Source organism: Salvelinus fontinalis, chromosome 34 (genome assembly GCF_029448725.1).
Source record: "Salvelinus fontinalis isolate EN_2023a chromosome 34, ASM2944872v1, whole genome shotgun sequence".
Lineage (NCBI taxonomy): Eukaryota > Metazoa > Chordata > Actinopteri > Salmoniformes > Salmonidae > Salvelinus > Salvelinus fontinalis.
The window spans coordinates 10,798,099-10,823,600 of NC_074698.1; the positions used below are offsets into that span (position 1 = coordinate 10,798,099).

Below are 25,502 nucleotides of genomic sequence, written 5' to 3' on the forward strand. Positions count from 1 at the left end.
ACCCCGCATTTCTGTTCTAAACTGAACAAAGAGAGTAGTGCTAGACAGAGGGAATCATGTGAGGAATGAGAGAGTGTGCTCCGGGGACGGAGAGAGAGACAGAGGTTCAGAGGAAGACACCAGGGGATATCTGCACAGAGAAGCCTCGGCGGAAGGTGTGACTGGGAAACTGAGACTCTGAGGTAAGTGTTCATGCTCAGTGCTAGAACAGGTAGTATAGTTCTTACCTTGATTGAATCAATTGCTCTGTGTAACTGACTGCTGCACCCAGCCTCCCCTCGGTGACAGGGAAGACGGCAGAGAGTGAACCAATCCAGCCTGTCATGGCCGACCAGAAAACAGGGAAGATTAACAGTGTAATGCATCATAGCTGTGGGCGACCATTGATGTGTAGAAGACTGTATTTATTGACTCATTGACCGCATTGATTGTCTCAATTGATGAAAAGTCCAGAGACAGTAGTAAGACAGCAGACAGAAGCACAGCAAGCTATGCAAAAAGGATGACGGTTCTTATTTCATGGAGTGAAACATACAGTAACATTTATAGAAAAGCAGAAAAGGACTGTAAAACTCTGTTATTATAATCCGTGCCACGTATACAAACCTGGATGAAGATGAGCACAAGTGTGTTGCAATGAGTGATGTACATAATGTTTCCTCAACAGGCAGACATATTCCAGTCAGATACATGATACTGTCAAAACAATATGGGAGATTTACTGGGTAAACCTGTGCATAATAACATTTTGTCTGAAGCAAATCCTCAATTTGACATTGACAATGATGTTCCAGGCTTACTTAATTAACCCATTTATCTCTTAATGACAGAAGACTGCGTGGCACCAGATGTTTGTTAACACCCTTCTGTTGGGTCCTCCTCTGTTCTTCACCTCATCGACGTAACAATAATCGGCTTATCAGGAGAACCCCATTGGCTCGCAAATCTCACTGCAAATGTTGTTTTCGTAGTAGTTCTGTCACATTTATCATATAATAGCTCTATATAAAATAGTTTTTTGAATAGTTTTCCTCCATTTATAATATACTTTGTGCACACCTCAAAATACTGTTACTTCAGATTACTGGGCATAGGATACTTTGCATGGGTCTGACATTTACAGTAATCCCTTGATGTGTGTGAGAAATACATTCCAGTTGATACACCATATGCCAATTCCAGCCTCACAAACGATGATATACAAAAACAATTTGAAATATATGTACTGTACATTTGTTTAAAACATGTTACCTACGAGTGCAGGTCAAGAAAAATATTGACTCTGACGAAATTAAACATATGCTTTGGTAAACTTGGATTGACAAAAAAAGGGATTGTCTCCATTTGTAATACATACACGGACAACCTCAAATACGACATGAGGGTCACGTCAAGGGATAATTGTACTGTAAGGTTCATTTATTTTCTTTTATCTCTACAGAGTGTTGAAATAAATCATCCAGAATACTTCATGGCCTCAGTCATCTGGGTAGTATGACTGTTTTGTACTGTACGCTGGTGGGTGTGGGTGAAAGGGCAACAAACTGCATGAAAAGTAAAGGGAGAAGAAGCAGGCAGAATACACCCTTAGGGCTCAGGAGGTAAGGACACTTAACTTATCGCATGCATGCATCGTCATAGTCGACATGATTCATGTATCAGCTCTATGTTTTTAAAACAAAAGGAATAAAATCATCTCCTCTTCACAAATATAAATATAATTTCATGTATAGTATGTACAATAATGTTTTGCCACCATCAACAACATTAGTTTTGAGGGAGAGAATAGAAGCATATCAGTAAACTCTTTTTTCCTATGGATACAGACACTTTTCAAAGACAGCCATGATTGATTGACGAACTCAAGCACTCTCTCAGAGGATGAAGTGGTAGGGACGGACAGTAGATCTGTTATTGAGAAAGGCTGGTGGTGTAGCTGTGGCTGTGACGTGGGGCAACAGTCTGTTAGTTCTGAGAGCCCCGAGAGTCACTGCCCTCTTCCAGCTCCCACTCAAAGTTCTGGCCAGTCATTTGGTAGAACATCATGTTAAAGGGTTTGAAGAACTTGTGCAGTCGGCGGATAACGTCCGGGTCAATTTTAGGGTGAGTTCTCCCTTTAGATTTGCCAAGACATCTCGGGGTGCTGCTGTCCTCTGGCTTCTTGAGACAAGGAAATCCCTTCGTTTTGTTGAAGTAAAAGTGTTTATCCGTGACGATCCGCTTGAGCCCAAGAAAGTCCTGTACCTTGCCCATCTCGCCAGCGGGATCAACAATAAGCCTCTCTCCACTGACAAAGTGCATCTGGGCGAGAGGGAAGTACTGCATCCACGTCTCCAAGTGGAGCGCGTAGATCCCTATACGTAGAGCACTCCACGACGCATCTATTAGGCCCAGCGTCCGGTTCTTAAAGGCCAAAACCTCAAAGGTTGGGATCTCAGGTTTCTTGGACAGAGTCTGTGTGTAGTCTGAAATGGCCCTGGTGACAGGGTTGCGGACCACAATGATTAATTTGATGTCCCTGGCCATCGTGTGGATGCGTTTGGGGGCGTGGCTAGTCACAAAGTAGCTGGGTGTCTTCTCCATGGTGATTTGTCCCTCCAGCGTCGAAGGCATCAGGTCTCTGTGAACACAAAGCAACAGTTACCTCAGCTCTGTTAATACTGAACTCTCTGCACCTACTGCAACACAAACGACGTACTCAAGGAAAGGGTAAAAGAACATTTGGTATTTATGGAGCAATAAATGATTTGAAATTACAAGTGAAAATAACTGTTATTATCACTGTATATTATGTAGCGAGGAGAAACATACAGCTTATTTCATCCGTGGACTAATATGGGCAAGATAAAAGAAACAGAAGATGTAACGGCAAGTGAGCAAGTATGCTCATTGCCTAATTGGCTCCATCTGTGTTACTCCAGGAGCTGTTTTGGAACTTTAATAATGAGTTCACTGCATATCATTAATACTGCTGGTGCCTGGGGTATTGTTTTGTCATACATTTATTCTGTGTGCTCCACACTGTGTGCCTGCCTTGAGTTTCATTCCTTAGCATTCACTCCCACTTCTGCGTTGTGTGCAACACACTTATTCCTGTTCTTTCTTAAGGTTAGAGGCTGTTCATTGAAGGGAATAGTGATTAATTTTACGATTCTTTGTGATCATTTGGAGTAGAACAGAAATGCCCCTGCCTTGAGAGATTTATCTCAGGGATAACAGGAAACCATTTGCCAGTGCCGCAAATATTATGTTCAACTTTGTCTCTGGGACTAAGTTGGGGGATAAATCAATGTGGAAGCAAATGTAATTCATACATACGAAAGAGAGATTAGTTCCTACAGTTTCTCTTTTTACCTCTATGGATAATAAAGCATTATGTTTACCTCAAGCAAATCGATATTAAATGCTTACATTGTTTTTCATTGCAATCCTTGTTCTATTTTTTTTAGACATGATTACGGTCTAAATTGGCCATATTAAAAGCTGTGAAGGGCCTTTATATACTTACACCAAATAGAAACATGAAATACAATACAAGTTTATGAACACTGTAATAAATGCTACTGATTTGATCATGTTTTACAATCTCCTTGCTGTATAAAAGTAATTATATTTTTAGTCATGCTATATTTTCTTTGAATTTGTGAAATCTATATCTCATAATTATTCCATTCCTTCAAAACAAATGATTCCACTTTCACAGATACAGAGAGTACAATGTTTTCTCAATTTAGATTGTCATCAGCATAGACCTAAGATGGTACAATATAACCACATCAATCGTTTGCATCCCGGACACATTCTATATGAACTGTTCTCTTTGCAAAGAATCCAATTTACTGGAAGAAACAAATCAAGTGTTATGTATATACATATTGACCCCCGTCACACCACATAAACACACACATGGGCACTGGCCCTCAAGTCTCACAAGTGGTCTGGTAATGTCATTTCTGTAACAGTATTGCACACCTGATGGGTAATTTCCCCCTGGATTCTGTTTGGCTCAAGATACTATAGAGGCTGTGGCTATTTCTTAGGCTGTAATTGGATTTAAAACATACCTACAGATTGCATAGTGACTGGAAGGAGTATTAGTTTTCATTACATTCCATCAATGTTCCACACTTCCTCAGTGGGGTAATGAATGGCTAAAGATTTTTTTTTCTCCCTTCAAGGTCTTCAGCTGATGGCTATTTAAAGTAAAGTCTAAAGCATGTTAGATGGTAGCGAGGGTATGCCATCACTGTGTATGAGAACTAAAGCACAGAGAGAGGAAACTCAATAAAACACACCACAATGAATCGCCTTGAAACAACATATGCACGGCACATCCTATATAGAACCATAAGCACAACATAGCATGCCTCAACAGTAACGAGTCATGCCTCTTTGACGCAAACATCCCATTGACAGGACAGATAAATGATTCTCAAGGTGACCTCTTCTATATACGTCAGCCACATAATACGCTATTGTCCTCATCAGGCTTCATTCCCCAAAAAATAGAGAGGTTGAACAAGCGCGCGATACCTTCATCTCTGATTGAGGTCGAACTCATTTTGATTGAGAATGAATCAGTCATGGATCGTGTACATCGAAAATGTCAGTGGAACAGAGAGGCGGAACAGAAATCACAATGCTGATAAACAAGCTAATTTCCCTGCATGCGCCAGGCAGATGACTCCTCTGGCCTTGCACTCTGGTGGAACTGAAGTAAACAATAGCAAAGAGTTAACTCTCATTTCTCTACGCATCAGCTGTTGAGCTCAACGTGGGTCATTCAGGTGGGTAAGTAAATAAAACACAGAACGCTAAAGAGGCCCGGCGAACCATCTGCTGTTTACTCAGTTAGACCACATAACACATCTCTTAACATTTACCTCTGTACCATAGCAGCAGACCCTCTAATTTATACACTAAGGGCTGGATTCAATCCCTATCGCTGTCGTTCAGCGATAAGCGCGCTTGAAATGTAAATGTAATATCTGATTGAGCCAACATATGCAGCGTTTACCGTGAATGCAGTCTCCGCTACATGACAATAGGGCTACAACGCGGAACTTCGGCAATACGGATTGAATCCAGTCCTATCTAACATAAGTGTAAGGACTTCCCGTTTCCTGAAAGACAGTGAGTCACTCACTTCCTGCTCCTGAAGCATACGGGGATGCAGTGGTTATATGACAGAGTACAGTACATGGTGGTCGTGCTTGTACCAACTTAGACAGGAGAAAATACTGTGTGACTACTATATATTATGACGGCAAAGCTGCAGTTCTCAATATGAGAGGATAGAAAAGGTCATTTCAATAAGTACTTTGAAAGCATGCTGTTATGAAGTAGTACAATGTAAACAGGAAAAGGTGATTTTTAAAATGCATTTTCATTTGTGGCTTTGAAGTTAAAAGCAATTGAATTGCTTCTCTTCGTGATGTCTAATATAGAGGAAAAAAGAGGAGGACAGCACTGATCATTTCTGTCAGGTGTTTCAAACTCATGCAAATGGAATGTCCTTTGAATCCTCCAACCAATGGAGAGCTACAGATGTTGGCCCAGACTCAGACAAACACCTATTATAATATAGTTGCTTCGCCAGATTGGGTGCCACTATCTATGCACTGTGAACTGGGTATAGGTTCACTCCACCGACCATCACAGCTTTAAACCATTTCACATAGAGACAAAATGAATGCTAAATTCACACGTCTGGAGCGGTTACAAAAGATTCAGGAAATGCATATTTTCTTTCAATACGCAGACTACCAACAGTGCCATTTCATGACCATCTCTTAAACGTCTACTGAGGAAGTATTCTGCTACACTCACTATGAGTGGGCTCTGGGACATGCCCATATATTTTCCTCAATGAATATGTTTCATTACGCCCTGGTCAAAACCATTAAAGAAGAACATTTTGAGGCATAACGAGTTGGGGAAAATATTCATTTGCATCCCAGACACTAATAAGGCCAAGCTGTTTCTTGGCGTATAGAAAACATTGCTGCTGAGAGGCTCGGTCATTTCTAATAAAACACTGGCACAGTAATAAAAGCTGCTCCAATCTCTCATTTGGCTTCATCGTGGCACTGGTACTGAATCGAACTCACAAAGCCATGTCATGTCAATGGCATTTGTACAATCCTTGAGCAGTCCACACACAGTGGGTCCTATCCAGTGAGAAAACAACATGTTTTTTTGTCATGAGGAATACTGTAAATGGACTTGTACTTTCTTTGTTAGTGGATGAAGGCATTATTTTGAGAAGAAAAGCGGGGTACGTTGCAAAACACTTGTAGCAGCTGTGTGCTGGCACACTTCCATCTCCCAGCTTTGCAATTTTACTTGGTATGTGTAATGAGCACAACATTGGTGTACAATTTGCGAGTGCGAAAAGAGGGAGAGGTGAGTTTAATTAAAACAAAACACAGCCTCCCCGCTGTAAATAAGCCCATTATACTGCAGAAGAACTGTGTGCTTCAATGGAACAGTTAAGGAGAGAACTGACAGCTGGTCCTGATCAAAACCTTTTCCCGCTCTCTTCTTGAGATCCCCTGAAGACCATTCCACTTCCAACAGTGGGGGAGCCAGACACTTTCTCTACCCATAACAGCAGACTGCTGTGCTGAGATCTGAAGCAATGTTCACACTCTCTTTGGACATAGAACATCATGAAATAAAACAAAGGGGACAAAAAAAAAACTTTATGGACCCTTGGAACATCATAATAAACTGCATGATTAGGCCATTATTATTATACATTGGCTAGTCAATTAGCCTATTTTTCACAAGATTAAAGCCAGAGGAGGAGAATAGGAGCAATCGCATTTCAAGGATTCCAAAGATGTTATCGGCAGCTTTCAAGTTCATTTTCTGTGTCACTCTACGTTCTGTGGCTTAGATCAGAACCGAAACCGTACTCTGCAGATCCATCCCTAAGAAAAAAATATTTTCAAACATTACTGTTTTTATCAGCACTCAAATACACAGGTCTACAATACTAGGAACATGCCACTCATTTGAATATATATGTTGTTACTTCTAAATGTTCCTCGCTTGTGTTTGTTTATGTGCATTTGGATGAACTGATGAGAGTGCTTCAGGCTACACACATACAATTTGCTGACAATAGCCCTCTATATTATACGATTGGTGTTGCAATTACAACAACAAGCAGATGTGATGGCCTGTAATTCTGCTTCAGAGCACCACAGTGAATAGACAAGTACAAATTATCAGTCACCCTGATTGTCTCTCAATGTCATTTATTTACCTTACCCAAACACAGTCAAGAATATATTGAAATAAAATAAAAGCCCAAACAGTAATTGCTGGTCACACCTGAGTATATCAGAAGCAAAGAGTAAAATGTGTATCCAGGGCATTTTTGCAGATCTGGTTCAGTCATGCAGAACCAACTAACAATATGACAGATTGAACTTGATAGATTTCCTTTCCTGCGTGGGAATAACAGCTAGGAACACTCATCTGGCCACTTAGGAGATTCGGCTGCAGCTGATCATGGATGGAAGAAACTCCACACATCTCTCTCATACTAAGGCCTTTGCATGAGTGATGAGTGAAGGACATCTATTAGTGCGTGGATAAGCATGTGGGCATAAAATATGTAAAACCACTTCACATCAGAGAAAGCCCTATATTGCTCACACCACCGTTCGAACAAAGTGACATGAAACCATCCATGGATAACGTTCAATATGGGTTACCCATATTGTAAGACATTGTCATCAACCCAGAGTGCTGTTAGACAGTACAGTGCACACTGTCATTGTACTATACATGTTTCACGACAGGAAGTTTTAAGTTGAATTCTTGATCCAGGAATCATGGAATCAAAAGAGCAAAGAAACAAAAATATATGTTTGACTTAATAACTCAAATGGCTTTAGATTCTGAATTTGACATTTTTGTCATTTTACAGTTTGTGCATTAATCTTAAGATACTGTAGCCAGGTGGGACTAGAGCTGTAGCGGTCATGACATTTTGTCAGCCGGGTGATCGTCAAGGTAATAACTGCCGGTCTCACGGTAATTAACCGTTAATTAACATAAACACATTTAGCATCTCCTGGCATCCACGCATAGCCTACACGACACTGATGCAGACCTTTGGAACATCTACATCTTAACAAGTCTAATAAATCCATGTAACATAGCCTACACCATCATAATACATCCATTATTTATTTTAGACAGGTCTAAAGAATCATGATATGAAGAAAATGTATATTTCAGAAGAACAGAATAGCATACTCTGCTCTGTCCTTATGTTGGGCCCTGATCTGGCTGTGCCATATGGCTGTGGGCTACACTAGTTCATTTTGCAGACTAGATTTGCTTAGAATTCCGTGGCATTATTTTCTGTTATTTTATAGTATGAAGAATACAATTTAAGATAGCTGAATAAAATAGAAAGGACATTTTCTCCAAACGATTTGAGGGAGTGTGCACATGCGGCTATTCTGTGTTGAGTGGTTAACAAAGAAACAGGTACTCCTATATGCTTCATTTAGAGTTATTTAGTTGTGATACAAATGTTGGGCTATATGTTTTGATTTTTAATACATTCTAAGGCTGCATGATGCGACTCTAATGATGATTTTTTTAAAGTTGCTTGAAAGGCATGAGCTCCGCTTTGTTTTTTTGCACAGGCTGTACACACTTCATCAGTCTCTTGTTCACAATTTAACAAGCACTTGATAATGCCTCAAATTTCCCGGGCTGAATCCCCTTTGTGTGGCCATACTCCCCCTAAAAAAATCAATGCCTTTTGCGGCCAGTGGCCGTTGTGCCCTTGGGCTGAATATAATAATTATAATTCCCTTCTCCCCGCTGCGTTCCGAACCACCTCTCACTCACATGGCACTCAGTCACGTGATCAGGTCATCACAGGCTACAAGTGAAGACAGACACATTCGGGGACGCGCGTCCTTATCCAATTCCGATACACATATGGAAGATATTGGAAAAACTGTCCACATTTTATTTTCGTCAGCCAACAAGATAAGTAGGCCTAACGAACAGCAAAAGCCCTAGACTATGTCAATCTACTATCCCCCATAGTACAACAGTTGACCTATTCTATTCTGTGCGAGAAATAAATATTCCAGACAGTCCGGAACAGTTGTGGGATGCGATAGATCCCAAATTAATACAACCACTAGCATCAAAAAACCTGTTTTAAGCAATGAACCTGACGCAACCGATGAAAACGTTTAGCTTAAAATGTTGATAAACTATTAGGCTATCACATTATAAGCGTAGCAATGCGCACACGGTACTAGGCTATAAGCGCAAATGTTCCATTAGCAGGAAAACACGATTCTTAAAAGTGACCACAAATTACGATTATTCATGTTATGCTTTTATTATAAATGTGCATTTTTATGGTGAAAATGATCTTCCCCAAACTTGAAACTCACGCGCTGCGTATGTATGCCAGTGAGGCTCTACACCCGCTGAAAAGCGGATGAATGTGTTTCCTTTTAAGAAGTTATTTAGCCACTTTAGTTGTGATACAAACCTTATCAAAACATATAGGCCTATGGGATAGGCTACATGAGGTGTGTGACTATGATTTAAAAAGAATGCATTGTTTGCCTTTAGCTGGGCATCATTCACAAGTGGCAATATATCATTTACAAGTGATAGGCTAATATTGTCACCTATCACACTATTCTTGATTTCATCTTGTCTTTACAAAAACTAAATAATGTGTAAGACATTTGTTTTGATTTAGAATGGACCATTATCATAAGAGAAGCAATGTGCTTAATATTAGGAAGGTTGAGAAATAAATATAGTAGGCAACATGAGCTCTTGTGCTCTCATGAAGTGTTTGATTCAATTTTCGATTACGTTTGCATTGATGTCAGAGTGATTAGAGGGACAATAGAGTGCTGAGTACCAGGCAGTTTAGCACGTTTGGTAGGCTACTAATGACCATCAGCAGCATCAGAGCTTGGAGAAGCCTAATTACCGTGACTAAATGGTCACATGGAATTTGACTGCCATCATGCCTCGTGACTGCCGGTGTGGCGGTACTGAGGTCACCGTAACAACCACATCTCAGTCATACTAAGTACTTTTTTCATCAATAAAGTATCCATCAGCAAAGTCTGTGCCAGTAGTAAAAAGTCAAGTGTGAGTGTTAGCTCCCGAAAAGCAAAGACTGAATGTCTTTTAGATTGTAGAATATAACAATATTTTATTTATTGATTTTTATTTAACCTTTATTTAACTAGGCAAGTCAGTTAATAACAAATTCATATTTACAATGATGCCTTCCCCAGCCAAACCCTAACCCGGGAGACACTGAGCCAATTGTGCGCTGCCCTTTGGGACTCCCAATTACAGCTGGTTGTGATACAGCCTAGAATTGAACCAGGATCTGTAGTGATGCCTCAAGCACTTAAATGCAGTGCCTTAAACCCCTGTGCCAGTCGGGAGCCCCTAATAGCTTGGGCAATTCTCTCAGCTTATGCCAAACCCATTATATCCCCCACTACTCCATGGAAACCGCTATTGGCTTGAGTCAGCAATCCTAGCCAGAACTATATTTGTCCACAGCACTGCTATGTCCAAACTAGAATTTGGAGTTGGCCAAGACTCAACTCACGCTCTGTGACTGTCAATTTGTTGGTGTAATATGACCGATGTGATATATGCTCTCGCCCACAAACGTAATATTAAACACTTGTTTACTGTTCAGTGTATGGATTTAATATAAATAATGCTGATGATATCCCTGAAAGCATCTGCTCCAAGTTGCAGATAATTCTATAGTTATACGTTTTGGAATTGTCATCATCTTCATCATCCTTAATCATCGTCCTTAATCATCGGCCTCCAATATACTGTATTGTTTTGCTTCCTTCCTTTTGAATTGTGTTGTAGTGGGGTGTTGATGAGTGCTTACAATATAGAGGTTGCATTGCTTTGAATAAACCCACCAATGAATCTCCATTAAATGTATTTCTGACTTGTCAATTGTTCCCCCAGTCTTCAAATGAGCTCATGATTCAATGTACTTTCTTCACCTGTGAGAAAAGAACTGGCCTGCAGGAACCTTCAGACATTTACCGTGTTGCTGAGGCATTATTTTGACATTGAAGTTGTGAAATCAGGACACGTCAAGTTAGAGAAGCTACTGTAGATTCCTTTCATTTGTGATCAATTTAATTGGGGGTCAGGATTTCACCGAATTTTTGTCAGTTTAACCTGGTTTACCCCTAATCCGTCTCAAATTGTACAATCACACTCCAATCATGATATTGAACCTCCAGTTCGCCTCTGGTCTCTTTCTGTTGTCGGTTTATTAATTACCCCCAGGAAATAGAGTCATTAATGGAATCACACACGTGGGATAGTTCACAATACTCTTCCCTTTTTGGTGTCTGGGTGAAATCACACGGAGGTTTGTAGACACAAAAAGGTCACGTAGAGTAAATGCCTGTGCAAAGAATGTGGAGATAATTCACTCACCTATCAATCTGCTCCATTAAACCAGCATGATCAGTTCAATAGAGCTCCGAATGACACTTGAAATACTGAAATCAAATCAAATCAGCATTATGAATAGGGTTTAAGTCATAGCTGTCTCTTTACTCTATTACAGCATGGCATAAAAAATTGTGAAATCCCTCAGTTTTGTATACATCATTTCTAAGTGTGGTAGGCTATAGCCTTCCCTTCAAAATCTTGAGCTCTTTTCTGCAACTATTTATAAAGTTACTCAGCAAAGGGCTGACAGAAAGCCTTTAAACATGCAGTAGTAGGTGGTCACTTAGAATGAAAGCTATTTGCTGCAATCTGAAGAATGAAAGCTATTTGCTGCAATCTGAAGAATGAAAGCTATTTGCTGCAATCTGAAGATGTCAGTATGTGTCCACATTCATTACGGAATCTGAATAATATTTCAAAATCCTATACCACTCACAGAAGCTGTTCATATGCAGGGGGCTCTTCAAAAATATATGTTTGACTAAATTAAATATATGAATGGAAGGTATTTGTTTCTTAAGCAGTCCTGAGAGGAAGAGGGGTGAACCTTGGTCAGAAGATAACGCGTTTTTATAATGCATTTCTGTTGGAGTGTCAAAACATTTCAGCACTGTTCAGTAGCTAAATCGCAATATCTGCGCTTTACCTGCCCACCTATTTAAGTAGATTCTTCCTATATTATTTGTATTAAGAAAGTTACTTAGACATCTGTATGCACGGCTTAGTTTCCCTGTCACAAAAAGAGCACACCGGGCCTTGGTTTAAGGGGGAAAGCAACATGATTACACCCTGGTGTTCATTCCGGAACATCTGGCTACAAGGAAATAGGCTGCTAAGAATGTTATAATCATGTACAGAAGGCCTAAGCCGCTCCATTAAGCACTAAGCTGACCTATCAGTGGAACCTTTGCTAATCCAAATTGTGCTTTAGCTGGCACAGATTGCTCAATTCAACCAGTGAGCTGAAAATACTCTGAAATGGTAGACCAGGTTTGTGAACGGCCATAGCCATTTATGCAAATGCTTATCTTTTCGATTATCTCTGTACACAAAGGCCAGTCTTTTTTCTTTTGATATACAAATGTTCATTTGATGGCATATACAGTCGTTTCCAGAATTATTGGCACCCTTTTAAAGATGAGCAAAAAGACTGCAATAAATAATACAAATGCTGAGCTATATTGCATGCTAAAAAAGAAAAGACAATTATTTTATACTAATACAATTGCTCAGATAAAAATATTTGGTTTAAAAAGCAATCTTTTTTTCTATATAAATTATTGCCACCCGTTTTCAATACCTCACCTTTCGAGGATAACGGCACTGAGCCTTTTTCAAAAAATGTTTTATGAGATTGGCCACGCACATCAGTGGTGGGGATTGGCGTCGAAATAAGGACGCAACGCTCTATTATAAACTGTGTTCAAATGTTTTCAATACAGTGGCAGCTGCATTCATATTATTGTCAAAGTCAATAATGGGAATGAATGTCGACTGAATGATTTGTTTTCAGCTATTTAACGAAAGACAGAACATTGGAAGGGATCTTGTTCCCCAGAACAGTTGAGCTAGTCGTGTGTTTGTTTGTAAATAGAACAGCTGAAGAAAGCAGGCGCTAATGAGTCCATAGCGTTCTATACAGTGTCTATTGGCGAGTCTCTGTTGTGTTTCACATATGAGTTCATGAAGCTACACTTGTATGCAATTCATTACGACATGTTTGCCATAAGTTATCTTATAACGGCTTTCTGCCGTGAGAAGTTAAGGTGAATTATCTGTACAGCTGCCATTTTTTCCCCTGTGCTTTTTTCTCCTCTGTTCTTTGCCCCTCTGCTCCGTGTACAGATGATGCTCTTCCTTCAGAAACAGCATGTGTTGTTCATTTGCACAATATCTCTCGTACAACTTCGCTTGTAAATGTCAACACTCATCGAAAATGACATCCGGTAGCGCCTAGCTATGCTTGTATAACTTTATGAACTGGATTCACCTGTCTTTGCAATTAGTTAATGTTCGCTTTCGCACGTTAGCATTTAGCTAACAGCGTCCATGTGATTTCGCTATTACTTGTGCTGATTTTGTTAGCATTGTGGTAATTGTAGACCCTCAATGGGCTTTTTTTGCGCCACCTTGTGTGGTGTCCGGTGGTAATACCGTAAATTCCGGAATGGCAGAAGAACGGTGTGATGTTATGAAAATCTGAATACTGGCCAAGCCTCAACAACTTTAAAAATCTGCTATCCGAGCAGCTAACCGATCGCTGCAGCTGTACATAGTCCATCTGTAAACTACCCACCCAATTTACCTACCTCACCCCCCATACTGCTTTTATTTATTTACTTTTCTGCTCTTTTGCACACCAGTATCTCTTCTTGCACATGATCATCTGATGATTTATCACTCCAGTGTTAATCTGCTAAATTGTAATTACTCGATTTATTGCCTACCTCATGCCTTTTGCACACATTGTATATAGATTCTCTTTTTTCTACCATGTTATTGACTTGTTTATTGTTTACTCCATGTGTAACTCTGTGTTGTTGTCTGTTCACACTGCTATGCTTTATCTTGGCCAGGTCGCAGTTGCAAATGAGAACTTGTTCTCAACTAGCCTACCTGGTTAAATAAAGGTGAAATAAAAAAATAAAAAAAATAAAAAACTGCAAAATGTTGATTTTGTGGTCAATTAACCATTTCTTAGTGGATTTTGATGTGTGCTTGGGGTCATTGTCTTGCTGGAAGATCCACTTGTGGCCAAGTGTCACCCTCCTGGTAGAGGCAAATAGAGTTTTGGCTAAAATGTTCTGGTACTGGATAAAGTTAATGAAGCCGGTGACCTTAACATGGGCCCCAGGACCAGTGGAAGCAAAATAACCCCACAACATCAAAGATACACCACCTTATTTTACAGTAAGTATGGGGTTCCTTTCTACCAATGCATCCTTATTTTGATGCCAAACCCAACACTGGTGTGCGTGGCCAAAGAGCTCTATTTTCATGTCATCTGAACATAACACCGGTTCTAATCCAAGTACCAACACCATTTAGCAAACTCCAGCTGTTTACATTTGTTGGATGACATGAAAATAAAGCTCTTTGGCCACGCACATCAGTGGTGGGGATTGGTGTCGAAATAAGGACGCAACGCTCTATTATAAACTGCGTTCAAATGTTTTCAATACAGTGGCAGCTGCATTCATATAGACAATATTGCCAAAGTCAATAACGGGAATTTCGACTGAATGATTTGTTTTCAGCTATTTAACGAAAGACAGAACCTGTTCCTATAGAAGGGTTCTATAGGAATTCCTATATTTTATTTCTTAATTTCTTAACTTAGTCATCAACATGCTTTATTGAAAGATAGTGTCATGTCTACTCCCGCTCCCACTCTCTGGCACTCATTGTCGCTAGTTTACTAATTACTACCCGCACCTGCGCCCCATGAGACTCACCTGGACTCCATCACTTCTATGATTACCTCCCCTATATCTCACACGCTTTGGTTCTTTCCCCAGGCAGTATTAGTTATTTTTCTCATGTCCAGACACTACTCTTGTTTTGCGCCATGGTTTTTGTACTATTAAATTCACCCTGTGTACTTGCTTCCTGACTCCCAGCGCCTGCGTTACAGATAGCTTTTCGTCAATCCAGATTCCCAGGTATTTACAGTATATGCGGGGACACAATCAATGAGGGCACCATACAAAGTGATTTGGAAAAGAAGTATCAAGTATTGAAATGAAAACAAAGATTCACTAGAAGTTAACAAAACGTACATCGAGCCAGCTAGAGGCTGAGAGAATGGCAGTCAGTCGATTGGCTGACCAGGGTAAATTAAACCACCATTTCTTTCAAATAAAAAGCCTGCCGATATCAAATGTTGATTACAAGCATCACTTAGTTTTTCTCAGTAATGATGCCCAAGTGTGACACAACTTGCTTAGGATAGGGAAAGAGAGGAATGTCCATGCTTCAGTACATTAACTGTTGTCCAAAATGTTGACGGATCACCAGGAGAGTCTGAGATAGAACTTAGAAAGTAGCCTAATTTAGCTTTCTTGATTGAGGAAGTGCATCTATTTCTCAATTGCCCAAAAAATCGGCCAATCAGCTAAAGAGTTCATTTTTCGACCGTGCGCACAGACCTGATTTCTCATCATAACAAGATCGGAAAGTTCTATAGAGAAACAAGGAGACAAAAACAGTGAGAAAAAAGTATTACTTGTTACACAAAATGTGTTTCTCTGAACTGTATCAGTATAAAATAATAGAATTTAAAAAATATTTTTAAAGACATTACATTACAGTATTTGTATTATTTATTTTATACAGTCTTTATTGCTCATCTTTATCAAGGGTGTCAATAATTTGGGACCTGACTGTATCTATGAAATTTAGCATGCTATCATTTGGACATTTCATAGTTCTTCCACAGCTGTGGTATAGTTACATCACACACGGATGTATTGAGCGACAGACCTTTTCACAGGCACGATAGTAGAGTAGGTGAAGCACAGGAAATACATGCTTATATAAGAACGACAACTATGTTTACTTACATCTGGTTAGTGCAGGGATTGTTTTTCCTGGTAATGTCTGACAAAATGGTTTGAAATGGGTTTAAAATCATTCAATATGTATGGGCAGATGTGTTGTTGTACTGAGTTCTGGCCTATCTTCAGGGAATAGTCTTATTACCATTACTCTATGTGGGTTGGTTTATGCAAGCCTGGCTCTTTATGGATAGGTTGATGCAATGGTCAGTTTGAGTACATTTGAGTGAACATGCCACTGGCTACTTGAACTTTCTGTTGATATAATATAATTAATTGCAATCTGATCTCAGAAAAACACCAGAGAACAACTTCATCTCAAAAGATTGCTTCTAAAGGAATCCCCATAGTGTTCCCTGATTCTGATCCAGAATCCCTAAGGGAGGGACTGTTGTTCAACAACATAAGGGCAAGAGGGTTAACAACACTGTCAAAATAAACAACTCAGGAGAACAAAATGCAATGGCCAGACCACTCGATTTAATGTCTCTCTCTACGCTGGACAGGGTTCACGTAACACGAAGAGTCATTATTTTCATTTTAGGTTATATTTTCATGTACAGTGCCTAGTGAAGGTCTTCACATTTTGACATCATGTTATGGGTATACTTGTCACTGGCAGAGACTGGGGAGTTTATCAGGATCAAAATAAATATGAAAGGAGCAAAGCCTAGGTAAAAAGTGAGAGGAAAATCCGCACCAGTCTTCGGAAAACATTACCCTGGGATCGAGTTTTATTTTTCAGCGGGACAACTACACACATTTTAATGCCAAAGACACACCAGAATAGCTTTCCAAGAGGTGTTGAGTGTTCCTGAGTGGTCTAGTTTGTCCTGACTTAAATTTTCTTGAAAATCAGAGACAACATTGTTGTCTCCAAACAGAATTTACTGAGCTTGAGCAATTTTTACAAAAACAATTGATATATCTTCTCTAGGGTAGGGGGCAGCATTTTCACGTTTGGATGAAAAGCATACCCAAATTCAACTGCCAGCTACTCATCCCCAGAAGATAAGATATGCATATTATTAGTATATTTGGATAGAAAACACTCTGAAGTTTCTAAAACTGTTTGAATCATGTCTGTGAGTATAACAGAACTTATTTAGCAGGCGAAAACCCGAGGACAAACCATTCCGATTTTTTGTTGTTGTTGAGGTCACTCTCTTTTCAATGAGGTTTCATTGGGAAACCAGATTTCTAAGCGACCTGCTTGCAGTTCCTACGGCTTCCACTGGATATCAACAGCCCTGAGGAATTGGTTGAGGTTATTCCTTTGTGTAATGAAGAAGTACGGCCATCTTGAAGTCGAGTCACTCGACGTGTCCTGTTTGTTAGAGGCGCGAGACCAGAAAGCATGTTACAGTTGGTTTTAATCCTGTATTCAATACAGATCATCCCGTCTTCAATTTTATCGATTATTAACGTTAAAAAATACCTAAAGTTGTATTACAAAAGTAGTTTGAAACTTTTTGGGCAAAGTTTACAGGTAACCTTTGAGATATTTTGTCGTCACGTTTGAGCAGTTGGAACCTGTGTTTTTCTGGATCAAACGCGCAAAATAAATGGACATTTTGGATATATATCGACGGAATGAATCGAACAAAAGGACCATTTGTGATGTTTATGGGACATATTGGAGTGCCAACAACAGAAGCTCGTCAAAGGTAAGGCATGAATTATATTTTTATTTCTGCGTTTTGTGTCGCGCATGCGGGGTTGAAATATGCGTATCTCTCTTTGTTTTCAATGGTGATAAGATAATAGCATCGTATGCTTTCGCCGAAAAGCCTATTTGAATTCTGACATGTTGGCTGGATCCTCAACCAGTGTAGCTTTAATTTGGTATCTTTCATGTGTGATTTAATGAAAGTTTGATTTTATAGTAATTTTCATAGTAATTCATTTTAATTTGGCGCTCTGCATTTTCTCAGGCTTTTTGCCAAGTGAGACAGTAGCGTCCCGTCTAAACTCAGATTTTTCTATATAAATATGAACTTTACCGAACAAAACATACATGTATTGTGTAACATGAAGTCCTATGAGTGTCATCTGATGAAGATCATCAAAGGGTAGTGATTCATTTTATCTCTATTTCTGCTTTTTGTTACTGCTCTCTTTGGCTGGAAAAATAGCTGTCTTTTTCTGTGACTTGGCTCATACCTAACATAATCGTTTGGTGTGCTTTCGTCGTAAAACCTTTTTGAAATCGGACACGTTGGCTGGATTTACAACAAGTGTATCTTTAAAATGGTGTAAAATACTTGTCTGTTTGAGGAATTTAAATGATGGGATTTCTGTTGTTTTTAATTTGGCGCCCTGCAGTTTCACTGGCTGTTGACGAGGTGGGACGCTACCGTCCCATGTACCCTAGAGAAGATATGTTGCCCTAAGAGCTGTGCAAAGTTGGTAGAACCTTATTCAAAATGATTCACAGCTGTAATGGCATCCAAAGTTGCTTCGACCAAGTAATTATAGTGCATTTGGGAAGTATTCAGACCCCTTGACTTTTTCAACATTTTGCTACGTTACAGCCTTATTCTAAAATGGATTAAATTAAAGTTTTTCCTCATCAATCTAAACACAATACCCCATAATGACGAAGCAAAAACTGTTTTTTAGAACTTGTTGCAAAATTATTAAAAATAAAAAACTGTAATACCTTACTTACATAAGTATGCAGACACTTTGATATGAGACTCGAAATTTAGCTCAAATGCATGCTGTTTCCATTGATCATCCTTGAGATGTTTCTCCAACATGATTGGAGAAAATATGTGGTAAATTCAATTGATTAGATATGATTTGGAAAGGCACACACATGTCTATATAAGGTCCCACAGTTGACAGTGCATGTCAGAGCAAAAACCAAGCCATGAGTTCGAAGGAATTGTCCATAGAGCTCTGAGACAGGATTGTGTCGAGGCAAAGATCTGGGGAAGGGTACCAAAAAATGTCTGCAGCATTGAAGGTCCCCAAGAACACAGTGACCTCCATCATTCTTAAATGGAAGAAGTTTGGAACCACCAAGGCCCTTCCTAGAGCTGGCCGCCTGGCCAAACTGAACAATCGAGGAGAAGGGCCTTGGTCTGCGTGGTTACCAAGAACCCAATGGTTACTCTGACAGAGCTCCAGAGTTCCTCTGTGGAGATGGAAGAATCTTTCAGAAGGACAACCATCTCTGCAGCACTCCACCAATTAGTCATGTATGGTACAACGGCCAGACGGAAGCAACTCTTCAGTAAAATACACATGACAGCCCACTCGGAGTTTGCCAAAAGGCGCCTAAAGGACTCTCAGACCATGAGAAACAAGATTCTCTGGTCTGATGAAACCAACATTGAACTCTTTGGCCTGAATCCCAAGCATCACGTCTGGAGGAAACCTGGCACAATCCCTACAGTGAAGAATGGTGGTGGCAGCATCATGTTGTGGAGATGTTTTTCAGCGGCAGGGACTGGGATACTTGTCAGGATCGAGTGAAAGATAAACAGAGCAAAGTACAGCAAGATCCTTGATGGAAACCTGCTCCAGCGCGCTCAGGAACTCAGACTGGGATGAAGGTTCACCTTCCAACAGAACAATGACCCTAAGCACACAGCCAAGACAAGGTAGGAGTGGCTTTGGGACAAGTCTATGAATGTCCTTGAGTGGCCCAGCCAGAACCCGGACTTGAACCCGATCAAACATCTCTGGAGAGACCTGAAATAGCTGTGCAGCCCCATCCAACCTGACATAGCTTGAGAGGATATGCAGAGAAGAATGGGAGAAACTCCCCAAATACAGGTGTGCTAAGTTTGTAGCGTCATACCCAGGAAGACTCGAGGCTGTAATCGCTGCCAGGGCTTCAACAAAGTACTGAGTAAACGGTCTGTTTTCAGTTTTTATTTATTTATACATTTGCAGAAATTTCTAAAAACCTTGTCATTATGAGGTATTGCGTGTAGAATCTACAAGGGGTGTGTAGACTTTCACTAGGCACTGTATATTTTATGATTCTCAGGATCAAAGCCTAGCATCTGCAATCCAATTGAACTGTGCCCAAGTACCCCACTTGCAACCATGTTATAAAGATAATCTTAGACAATATTCCACATTGGTAGAGCACTCAGTACAGATTGTTGTGGAAGTTTAGCATTATTTCTCCTCAACAGTATGCTGAGCCAACTCAATATAAAGTCCTTCTTTATCTTTGGGAAAAGGGACAGGGAACACGTCATCTGTGAAATGGCCATACCAAGTCATTGAGCAGACTCACTGGCTTGCAATGCTAAAGATGGGGGAGATATGTTTGTTATCCTGGAATAGATCTCAGTGCATCCCTCTGAGGCCAGCTTTGAGCCAATGAGCAGCACTTCCAATAAACCACTGTACACATCCTTAATCTCCCCAGCAAAGGTAGTCTGACACTGTGAGTGAATCTGCCATAAACACACATCGCAAATGCAGGATAATGTTTTACAGATATACAGATTAACTCGTGTAATCCTCGCTGCCAAAGGGAGAGCTTAAAAAGGAACGTATCAAACGTTTATGGACAAAATAAAACCAAAATATTAAACCCTCATCTCAGCTCCGGGGTCTTTTTTTTTCTCTTGTTGCTCTAATCTGAAATATTTTTCTCTTCTAGGAGTATCTGCAAGATCACTGACAAATCTTCTCCCTCTCTAGAGAACTGAAAATCTCCCTTTGCCGAACAAGAGGGTTAAAAATGAATAGTTGAAGAACTTTACCGACTTTACCAACAGCGTCCATGGTGACAAATGACTGTGATCCCGGGGTTAAAACCATGCTAAGTATAAGCGGTGTTTCTCTGACCACAGCTGAAAGAAACTATTAAACAGTACTATTCACCAAGGTTATGGAGAAAAATGAGTGCTAGGGTAAATCTTTTCCAGAATGTCAGTGGGCTGGCTCACACTGCCGAGGCTCAACTGACTTATTCATCATCATCAGCAGCAGTGTTACAGTCTGAGATACCGGACTAATATTCTAAAGGCCTTTTGATGGATTTGAGTTGTGCCTAAACGTGCCTTTTTCACCAAATATTGGCGTTTAAAGGAAGTGAAGTGAGTAAAGCTAACCCAGCCAAGAGGATTTTGCAGGATGAAAGAGTGCTCCAGTATCAGTGAGCATTTCCTAACTGGAAATAAGATACATCTTCAGACACTGATGGAGGATCCTGTCCTTCGATCCCCAGCTGCACAGCCAACCTTGAAAAAATTCATTTAGCAGGCAGGGCGATATAAAACATTTTACTGCTAAACAACAGCTTACATCACCTCAATGTAAACAAAATACATTTTACTGGGTGGAGCACTGTAGTGAAACAAACTTCAGGTGGCCTTCTGTACTTACGCAGATTGTCTTTCATCCCAAAGTAGTTGCAGAAATAGACATAAATACAAAAATACAAATGTCTAATTCTAAATGCGAACTGTTATGATTGTATGACTTTGTGGGCGGTGATGGTCCTGATTAGTTAAAGCAGGGGCATATCTCTGGCTCTGTGCCTGTGTGATGGAGTGATTGACCTGGGACGGTATGCAGCACAGTCAGAGCCTTTGAAGCTGGCCACAAAGAAGGCCTGCTCCACTTCAGAAATGGCAAGGATGTGGACTAAAAGGTGTCTGGCCGATGAATAACCTCTTGGAGAGTTTACTGTCCCCACTTTTATCCATATACTGCTTCAGTTAGATTATATTTTCCACAGTAGCTCAGGAGAATAAAAAAATAAAAATACTTTGAAGAAAAGTGAAATGGTACAATTTACAATTTTCCATGACAGTTAGCTCCTTGAAAGGCTGGATTCATCTAAGAATGGTATAATAGAGAGGCAGCAGTGTTTTCTACAAACGAGTATGAATTTGGTGTTTTGTTTATTTTCCTCAGCTAGCTACAGTACATTACACAATTTCTATTTTATTGGCCTATATTCCGCTTCTGCAGATATTTTTTTTTTTACCTTAAAAACTGTTCGAGTAAATGTGTTTCACCGATTTCACAATGCAACTGAATGTCTGTACTTATCATCTGTAGAGTGTCAGTCCATGTCTTCTCCTGATATATACGGAACTTATTTACAAACTAACAGTTTAGCAACCAACCGCTGCAAATATTTGAGAAAATAAGACATCCTTTTAAATGAATGAAGAGAAATTAGGAGGGGAAAGTCATCTTACTTGTGTGGTAATGAAATGATGGCCTTTGGCATCATTTCCACTGAGGCTGATTTCCCTTCCTATAATACATGCAGATATATTCCATGTAATAGTACAGCCTCCCTCTTATGCACCATTGTAGTTCCATCAGCCTCATTTTAACACTCGACCCTCAAACAACTCCCTCATGACCCACTTTAGTTTTCCTCAACTGCTGTGAGAGTCTCTTTTGTTTAAGGACGATCCACTGCCTGTCAATTAACCCGAGTGTCAGAATCACTGGATATAATAACAGATCTCATATCTGACCAAAGATTGTTTAATGTGATCAAACATTACGGAGAATTTCATGACTTTACAAGTTTAAAAAAACCTATCCAGAAATGGTGGACTTTTTTTCTTGTTCATTACATTGTCTACCTGTGGTACTGAATATGTATAATCACATAATACCGCCTTGGCAGGAATCATTCTGCTGATCAGATAAATGGCTTCCAAAGCATTTCTGAATCATGGGGAGCAAGGAAGGTTCACTAGCAGCTTTATACCTTACACTTGATACCTGAGAACTTCCTATAACCTCAGTCACCCCAGTGCCAGAGATGGTCCCTGGGCCCCATTAAGTTGAGCGAGACAGGGTACAAAAGGATAAAACATCCCAGTAAAGCCCTGGAAAGCTCATGGGGACTGCTACCCGTGCTCCAGCTTGGTTACCGGAGAGCACTTAAGTGGAGGATACTCCACTCATCAGGAACATGTTCCCCATCTACACTATTGTTATAATAAGCCCCTGTTTCTGAGACCACAGCACATTGTCAAGACCTGTCATGCCGTGGAACTGTAGGCTATAACAATAGATTTGCATTCCATGAAAGTTCAATGACAGTTCATCACCATACACCTCTGACCGTGGAAGGGCTGTATCCCTACATAATAATGATATCAGGCCTATTCCTCTGCAACCAAAGTATCTATCTATCTATCTATCTATCTATCTATCTATCTATCTATCTATCAATCACATTTATTTCATAAAGCCCTTTTTTACATCAACAGCTGTCACAAAGTGCTTATACTGAGCGGTACAGAGGTTGAAAGGGTAAAATTATCAAAATAATTTGCTATGAACTGAACTGTATATTTGAATTACTTTGAATTTAGCCGGCTGGCTATTCCTTGCTGCCTGGTTCTTGAACAACATTCAATTAAGTACTATGATCTGATGATTTGACACAGCAAACTGCATTGCGGCTTTCTGGTGTCTCCCCTACTGCGAGGAATCCTAACCAGATGTTATTTCAAAGAGAAGACTCTTTATAATGAGGGAGGAAGGAGGGAGTGGAGTCAACCTATATTGAGGGTGCATATTTTTATTTTCCCCTGTCTGAGAACTTGCAGACTTTAGTTCAGAATACATTTGGATTCTGGTCCAGACTGTCAGCATGCCTGGGTATACATTTGTCTGGTTGCTTTTAAATCTATGTGACCTCTAGCTAAACTATAAGACACATGGATAGACCTGCTCTACCTGAAACAGAGCTACTAATCCTGAAACTCCCCATGAAAATGGCTTCAATGTCTATGTGGCTGAAAATGAAACACTCACTACAACAATGCCCCATGTCTTCATCCACACTACAGTAAGTGGTCCATCTGTATACATCATTAACTGATGGGATTTTTACTGATTTATCATCTAGTAGAAACTATCATCTCAAAGCAACAGCCATTACATCAGCGGTAAGATGACCGGCCCTTGAACTCCTACTGAAGGCTGCATCTGACAGGTGGTGTGTTGGATGTATTCCTGCTAGGAGAGGAATGAATAGTTGCTTTGAATAATTTGGTTGGGGCCATCGATCCATAATGCCTCACAGAAGCAACTGAAAATGTGGACCAACAAGAAAGTTAAAGGACGTCTGCATAGCACACAACTTTGTATATTGATTGACTAGACTGCTTTTGTTTGCTAGCAAAGAGTGGTGTGCAGCTAACATCAAATAAGTGCACACACACACACACACACACACAAGTGAATTCTTTAACCCCACAGTTAGCTAAGATGGTTAGCTAGCTAGATAAGGTTGTGTACAGTTAGTTTCACAACCATTTAGCAATTGTGACACACCTGCGTGCATATTCACTTTCCATGTAATCAAAGTGAAAGTGTGTACATTTTTCTTCAAAATTGGCTTAATTAATTCTGTCTTGACTCATATCTTGCATTGAAAACAGATCTCAAGCATTCACATCTACTGATGAATAACATTGGAGTTATTAATGTTTTTAATAGACCGTTTTCATATGTGAGCACAGCAGTTAAAAGCTTGTCGAAGGAATTTTCCAGGCAATTAATTCCCTGCTTGCTTATTTCACATGATCACATCTCAAATGAGCAGATTCAAAACTACAGGCAGAAATATCATCTGCTGTATACGAGTAGTAGTTGTTTGCACCGTTCAAGATGGAATCAACATACATAGAGCACTGTAAGCTTGAATAATGTGTATATTGACTATCCAAGACTATGGTGAACAATTCAGTTATGAAGAGGGTAGGAGCATGACACGTCCATGCAAGGTTTGTGAGTAAATGGCTTTGCTGTCCACCAAATGAGCAGAAGGGTATTATGATGAGGTCCAAGCTCCTGATGGACTCATTATAAATGGTTTCTACATTAATTCTTGCCTCACACAGGCAGTGAGCTATTACGAGCTTATTTTATCCCTTTAACTGTTCATTATTTCCCTGAGCAAAGGACGCCGGCATCTCACAGTTCTCCCAAGTGTCCTGCCTCCTCGCATGTCCACAGCATGGTTAGGGTTGAAATTAGCATCATACAGCTTGGAATTCTTCCACACCATTATACCCAATGGCCATGTGTAACGGAGTTAAGAATCTACCGTAAGCTCACTCCACGGATAGCTTGAAATGTCACCGAAGGAGCTATCGAATTCGATATTTCATATAATTCGATAGCTCAAAAAGTTGGTACGTTGTCAAGGAGGGCAGTCACGTGTGTCTGCGAGCACAGAAACACTGGTTTGAGTGCAGCATGGGGAAAGAGACAGTGGAGGAAGCTAAACTGTTATCAGCACACTGACGTCAGTTTCACATTCAACAATACATTACTTTCCATGGAAGGATTATCTCTCAGTGCATCAGTGCTGCAATCTACACCAATATCGTGTCTGAATCTGTGGATGTATTGAGGAGGAGTTCGGATTCACAGCAATGTTTATTCAGGTGTCTTATTCAGGGC

The 25,502-nt window shown here is 40.1% G+C and overlaps 1 protein-coding gene across 1 annotated transcript in view; it reads right to left on the reverse strand.

Moving 5' to 3' along the window:
* Nucleotides 1–383: 383 nt before the first annotated feature.
* Nucleotides 384–25,502, reverse strand: part of LOC129833076 (heparan sulfate glucosamine 3-O-sulfotransferase 4-like) — an 89,523-nt gene continuing 64,404 nt past the window's right edge. The window contains exon 2 of the mRNA XM_055897362.1: nucleotides 384–2,620. Coding sequence (XP_055753337.1) covers nucleotides 1,966–2,620 — 655 coding nt within the window. The 3' untranslated portion in view covers nucleotides 384–1,965. The remainder of the gene's footprint in view (nucleotides 2,621–25,502) is intronic.